This window comes from Eutrigla gurnardus (genome assembly GCF_963514095.1).
Source record: "Eutrigla gurnardus genome assembly, chromosome: 12".
Taxonomy (NCBI): Eukaryota; Metazoa; Chordata; class Actinopteri; order Perciformes; family Triglidae; genus Eutrigla; species Eutrigla gurnardus.
In genome coordinates, this window is record NC_139926.1 from 8,834,266 (window position 1) to 8,841,488 (window position 7,223).

At 41.7% G+C, this 7,223-nt stretch overlaps 1 protein-coding gene across 3 annotated transcripts; it reads right to left on the minus strand.

Moving 5' to 3' along the window:
* Positions 1-1,327: 1,327 nt before the first annotated feature.
* Positions 1,328-6,939, minus strand: LOC311022253 (gamma-crystallin M3-like; the record flags this gene model as incomplete). Of its 3 annotated transcripts, none has more annotated exons than XM_084023370.1 (3): positions 1,328-1,606; positions 1,711-1,953; positions 6,907-6,939. In XM_084023370.1, the coding sequence occupies 3 exons, from the start codon at positions 6,937-6,939 to the stop codon at positions 1,328-1,330; spliced, it is 555 nt and encodes a 184-aa protein (XP_083879496.1). The 3 variants fall into 3 exon arrangements, with proteins under 3 accessions (XP_083879496.1, XP_083879495.1, XP_083879497.1); XM_084023369.1 differs by lacking the exon at positions 6,907-6,939 and adding an exon at positions 2,049-2,081; XM_084023371.1 differs by lacking the exons at positions 1,328-1,606; positions 1,711-1,953 and adding exons at positions 6,190-6,468; positions 6,569-6,811.
* Between the last annotated feature and the right edge of the window lie 284 nt (positions 6,940-7,223).

The following is a 7,223-nucleotide window of genomic DNA, read 5'->3' on the forward strand; positions in this document are numbered from 1 at the left end:
TTGGAGAAACAGACAGAGGAGAGACGCTGGATGAAGCGGTGTGCCCATTAATTACACTAAAACACAGTAGACTCTCGGTAATGTGTTTTTTTTTCCTTTCGCCTTAGGTGCGGTGACAGACACTTTTACTGTTCGGGGAAACCCCAGTTTTTATAAATTCAACAAAATTCCGCATATTACATTTGATTCCATTTTCATTGTCAAATTCCGTGATTCCGCCCGCGTTTTCCGCATCACAGGAATCATAGGGCCCTACTCGCCCCCAGTTTGAAAACCACTGGTGTAGAGAAACCAGTCTGCTCCGAGAGCAGTCAAACCTTCAACTTCTCAGAAAGTCTCTTTTCTAGGAAGTAGGTGTGTACTGAGTCAATGCAAATCCACTCATCACATCTTCTTTCTCCACTGACAGTGATTAAATCTCATCTGAACCAGCCACAGAATTGGACCTGAAGAGTTTCCTTCCACACTGCCATTAAGAAAATCGCGCAGGTTCCTCTGTCAGCCAGCACCACCACTATTGATGATATAGTGGATGACATTGAAACACAGTTGTTGGAGAGGATTAACGAGTAACCATGGTATGCTGTCCAGGTTGATGAGTCCACTGACAGCATTTGCACGGATGAAGTTGCTGACAGCAGTTGATGACAGCTTTCAGGATTCACCACTCTGGTGAAGGAGGTTGCACCTGAATGTGAGTCTACGCACTGTGTCATTCACAGAGAAATGCTGGCTTGCCGAAAAATGTCACCTGAGCTCAATGACGTAATGAATGACGCCATTAAAGTTATTAATGACATCAAAGTGCATGCCCTTAACTTGTGGCTGTTTGAGAAGCTTTGTAAGGAGATGGACGCATAGCACAAATGCCTTTTCTTATACACTGAAGTAAGGTGGCTATCCAGAGGGAGATCACTTGCCAGGGTGATAGTTGCGCCAGCCACTGCAGAGATTTTTTCAGAAAAACATTGCCTCTGGCAGCAAATTGAGTGACATATTCACCCTTCCTTAATGAACTCAATGTATCGCTTTAGGGGAACAGGAACAGGAGAAAATATGAGAGCATGGTTTTTTCTGATAATGTATGTGTCTGTAGACTCCAGGAACACTGATGTATAAAAGTAAAAAAGTGCATTTTGCATAATATGGGACCTTTGATCTAATTAAAATGTGCTCATTAGTATCTGCTTGCAGACCAGATAAATCAAATATATTTAATTTCATGATTCATGTCCGCGATGCTGTTGGAAAATAACCTTGACAAAAGTTAAAATACTGTGGAAATAATTCATTTAATGACATATTCATTGACACATTAAGTGAACATTTAGTTGCAAGAGTCCATCATGCGCCTCATGCTCATGAACTTCATGTTGCTCATGCCCATGTCCCTGAAGCTCTTGTACTCTCCGGGCCTCATGTACATCATCTTGCCTCTGTAATGGGGCTGCTCGTACATCAGCCAGTGACCGTCCATCACATTGCAGGACATGCAGTCGTTCATACGGTAACGGTCCATGATGTTGTCACAGTCGTCCATCAGCTCATGCATCTGACCACCGAAGTTCTCCCTCTCGTAGATCCTCATCCTAAACTGGCCTCTGTGCTGTTTTGGGGGAGAATAAAAATAGAAATATCTTAATATCAAGTTTTGCAAGGGTTGTCACCAGTAGTAGAATTGTAGTTTGATGAATGCTGTTAGATACATACCATGGGGATCATACGGCAAGACTTGATGCAGTCCCTCATTCCCATCATGCTCATGCTGTCGGCGTACTCGCCCCTCCTCATGAAGTACTGGTTTCCCATGTAGTTGGGACGCTCGTAGACCATGAAGCAGCCGCTCTCCACCCTGCAGGAGTGACACTTGCTCAGGTAGGAGGACATGTCAGAGCAGTCGCTCATGCACTCATAGGAACGACCCTGGAAGTTCCTCTCCTCGTAGAAAATGATCTGAAAAATGTTGATTGTAACAGTTAGATATAAAACAGTAAGGTAAATATGGCTACAATCATTTTTCCTTATTATGAAAATATATTTAAACGTACCTTGCCCCTCATGTTCATGCCGGTGTTGCTCATGCTGAGTGTAGATGTGCTGCTGCTCCTGAACTGCTTGCCTAACTGGTTTACACCTTGCCTTTTATACCCGGCCAAAAGTAAAGAATCAGTGACTCCTCCCCCTCAGAGAACCCCATTACTCAGCAACTTACTATTGAAGCCAACAGAATGGAGAGGTTATGTTCATTTTTTCAGTGACAGCGTACCTTGCAGAGGATGACAACAACACTGCATCAATGACGCCTCACAATGTCACGACATAAAGAAAAGCATTATTTTTTTTGTCTCGCAGAGTACGACAGAGTCCATGTGTTTCATGGAATTGACCAAAAGGAGCACAGAAACCTCTGTTGTACTTTTGTATACACCTTCACTACAGTGTCGTCGCTAAAGAAGGACCTGGTGGTTTCCGAAAGTTTTGTTAATAATATCGTTATAGATGCAGAAGAGTCTCCTGAATAATTTAATAATAATAATTAACAATTCATAGGCCTGCACTTTTTTTAAATCTACAATCAGAAGTCCGAAACTTTTTTCATGTTTCATACAATGACAAGATGTTCACTGTGGGTTTGAAACCTGTTAATTCCTTGTTTTATCTTAAGCAATAAAGGAGCGACTTGCATTTATCAGCAAAACTTGCAGGCAGGGGATTTTGTCAATTAATGAATGTGGATTACCATTACGTAATACTAAATTAGCTTTTAGATTAATTTGTTATAGTCCAAAAATATCAATCCTTGATTCAAGAGCAATGGTAAACCTCATCCATTGGGTTTAATAGTAATATGTAGGCCTACAGCCACATTTAACATGTCAGATGTCTCCAAACCGGACGGACAAAGACCTTCAGAGACACCAGACTTTGAGGCACCATAAACACACTAGAGACTGATATAACACCTTGGTTTTACAGAGAGCCCTGATCAGGTTAAAAGATCACAACCTCCTCCTTCCTCTCCGGACTCTTCTCAGGGATATAAAGTTTGTTAAGATGCTATGGGGGCGTATGCTGTGTGTCAAATAATCCCCCCTGCCACTTAAAAGCACACATGTAGATAAGGGGACCAGATGTTATTTTCTTGAAGTTAAAGTCCCAGTCGGCAACATTTTTTTGATCATATTCACTGAAGCCGACACTATGCTCCGATAGAACAACATAAATCATCTGGTTTTAGAAAAAAAAGCGCGCCTCTACGTGCACGTAGAGCTTGTTGTTTGTTTTGCAAATAATCGACAGCGCCCGGATCATCCTGTCCAATCAGCATGCAGGGCTGTGTTCGTGCACACACAGAGCCTCTCCCCCCTCGGGTCGTACCACTATCACAGGGGGGAGGCGGAGGGAAGTAGTAACAAGCTTCCAATTCCTCGGTTAAAAACCGAAACGAGGAGGTCCAAAACAACCAAGAGAAAACACCGTTGGAAACAAGGAAAAAAAAGAAAGATTGCGACGGTGCCCATGATAAAACGAGATTCAACATCGGACCCGCGTTTCAAAGGTGGCGTGATCTAAGGGATTTCAAAGGGCACGAAGTCGAGGGGAAGGAGCTTGGTGGTCGTGGGGGAGAAGCGTGAGAGTTGTAAACATTCAGAATCTGACAGAGTGCCCTCGGTCCACCGGACTTGCCGACTGGGACTTAAACAGCAGACATTTCACCAGTCAGGACCACTTTTGGAGCAGAGCTCATTGAAATTTCAAAATACAGTCTAGATTCGTTATTATTACGTAACACATGATAATTATGAATGTCTGTTTAAATCCTGGGCTTCTGCGACCCAGAAGTACGAAGTTCAGAAACTGTGATTCATCCACAAAAGTTAGTAGATCTTTACTGCCCTCAAGTGGCCAGAGGTAAAATGGAGTAAGAGTAACCAATTCAGACGTAAACATAGTGATATACAAAGACGTGTGTATCACCCAATTTACGTGAGACTAGCTTGATTTAGTGAGTTATGTTTCAACAAACTTCCTTTCAACTCTATCAAGGGTGGTTCATTCAAAGTGGTTATACAAAGAAATGTGATAACTAATGTTTTACTTCGACATGATTCTGTTGTTATTTTTCTTTGACCATAATGGCAAGATTATGTGTTTAAACGTACAGTTATAGGATTGCGTTTATAACAGTTTTTTTTGCATTTTTAGTCTTTTACTTTTTACATGCAAGAATTTTTGATAAATGCTAAATCAACCGGCGGCCGCAAGATTTAGTATATTGACTGATGCTGCTAACGAGTCACCCACGGCCAAGCTCATTAACTAAGACGTATTTCGGCAAAGACGACACCCGTTACAAAGCTACCACAGATCGGCGCTAACAGTTCAAACCAACCCTCTGGCCCGGTACGGAGAATCCCTTCGTGTCCAGGCCATTTTATTTCATTATTCCATCATTTTATCTTACTAATAAGTCCAAATTCTTAGGAAGAACACACTCGCCTTTATCGCCAAACGTGCTAGATGTGCTGGTAATCATTTTCCCAGTTATATTTCTTGTGTTGTATTGGTGCTTTTGTTACATCCGTTATTATTTTATTCACTTTGTTTAATCCTTACTTCATGAAAATGTGCTTGTTAATACCTGCTTGCAGTCAAGATAAATCCAATATATTTAATTTCATGAATCATGCTAGTGCAGTGTTTCCCACAAGACTAATTTAGGCTGCCATCGTCTCAATGTTCACCCAAAATAATTTTATCAAGGCAAATAGACTTAATTAGCGGCTCTAATGATAGGCCTAAACAGGAGGGCAGCAACGCTTATAATAAGGGGAAATCTTTGCGGCTGGTTTGGCTCATCAACGTTCTGTTTTCCCCCGTCGCCATGACAAGGCGTCCCCCACGCCTACCCCCCTCCCTCAGCGGCGCGACTTTGACAGTGAATGCGCGTATGTCAAAACCAAAACACCAAGGAAGGCTGAGGAATAGTCACCCACTTATACCAAAGTGGTATTTGGAAAATATTTATTATATTATATTTAACAGTATTAATAATGATAATAGTCATAATAAACTAACAGTATAAAGCACCATCCCCAATTAGTGGCACGCGGGCCGTGCGGACCCAGTGACACTATGCAATAACCTGCCATAAGGTGAAATAAAGAGTTTGGTAAAGTTGGAAATATATTCACAGATTTGAAATTCCGGGATCAATACATCTGCAGTGAAAAGTTTTTTAAACACAAATGATGCCTCTGACCCGCCGTAATATTATAGACTACGAGCTACAAGGACCAAAAAATAAGCCGTCCTCCGAGCTGGACGGAGAACATTGATCTTGCAGGGTCTGTAAATTGCAAGACAAAAGCAAGAGCTGCAAAGAAAAATCATTAACTCCACTGTTAAACAATCTCTTTTTCCTCTTGTGCACCACTTGCTGTAGTGCTGTTGTTTTTTGTTGTGGATCAAACTGGTCATATTATGTTGATCAAAATATTCTCCAGGGAAATTCAAATAAATAAATCATTGATATTGGACTCATTTTCTTTCAAGTGTGCATTTTTTATCTGTCCCTCAACACAGGCTATGACTACTACTATGTCTGCTACAACAACTACCACTGGTAGTAGGCTACTAATCATTACAATAATAATACTTCTAATAATAGCAGAAACAATAATAACATTTGCACATAAAATAATGTTTAGTGGTCCAATGAAAAAAAAACAGACAATTTGGCCCTCGACTTGGATATCTGGACATAATTTGGCCCTCAGTGAAAACTAATTGGGGGACCCTGGTATAAAGGCTCAGCACTGTGTTTTAGTCATTTTTGTTTTCATCTTTTCTTGAATGCTTAAACTCCTCAACCTCATTTAGTATGTCAACATTTGTATCAGTACCAGCAGTTTGTAAGAAATTGGTCAGTAATTGATGTCATATTTTGGTTCTCAAAATTCGCCAAATTGTTGCATTAAAATTAAATCTATTCAGCATGCCCCCGGACCCCCCTAGAGGATCGCAAGCCCCCCCACCATAGTCTCCAAAAATCCTGTGGGAAACACTGCTAGTGTATATATTTTTTGTATGATACCGTATGTGATGCAGTTGGACGATAAGCTTGAGAAAAGTTAAAATAGTGCTGAAATTATTAATTTAATGACATTTGATACATTCAATGAACATTTAGTTGCAGGAGTCCATAATGCGCTTCATGCTCATGAACCTCTGGCTGCTCATGCCCATGTCCCTGAAGCTCCTGAACTCTCCGGGCCTCATGTACATCATCCTGCCTCTGTATTGGGGCTGCTCGTACATCAGCCAGTGGCCGTCCATCACGTTGCAGGACATGCAGTCGTTCATACGGTAACGGTCCATGATGTTGTCACAGTCGTCCATCAGCTCATGCATCTGACCACCAAAGTTCTCCCTCTCATAGATCCTCATCCTGAACTGGCCTCTGTGCTGTTTTTTTATGAACAGAATAAAAACAAATAAATTAATGAATCATGTTTTGTGGGGGTCACTCATAATACAGATATGATATATGCTGTTTGATACCTACCATGGGGATCATACGGCAAGACCTGATGCAGTCCCTCATTCCCATCATGCTCATGCTGTCAGCGTACTCGCCCCTCCTCATGAAGTACTGGTTTCCCATGTAGTTGGCACGCTCGTAGACCATGAAGTAGCCACTCTCCACCCTGCAGGACTGGCACCTGCTCAGGTAGGAGGTCATGTCAGAGCAGTCGCTCATGCACTCATGGGAACGACCCTGGAAGTTCTTCTCCTCGTAGAAGGTGATCTGAAAAAGGTTGATTGTAGTAGTTAAATATGCAGCAGCAAGGGGAATATAGCTACAGACATTTTTGTTTTTTACAAAAAGATATTGAAAAGTACCTTGCCCCTCATGTTCATGTCGGTGTTGCTCATATTGAGTATAGATGTGCTGTTGCTCCTGAACTGCCTGCCTACCAGGTTTAAGCCTTTCCTTTTATACCTGACCAAAGGTAAATAATGAGTGACTCCTCCCCCTCAGAGAACCCCATTACTCAGCAACTTACTATTGAAGCCAATAGAATGCAGAGGTTATGTTAATTTTTCAGTGGTGGGGTACCTTGCAGTGGATGCCACCAAACACTGCATCAATGATGCCTCACAATGTCCCAACAGAAAGCCTAGCATTTTTTTTTGTCTCTCAGAGTACGACAGAGTCC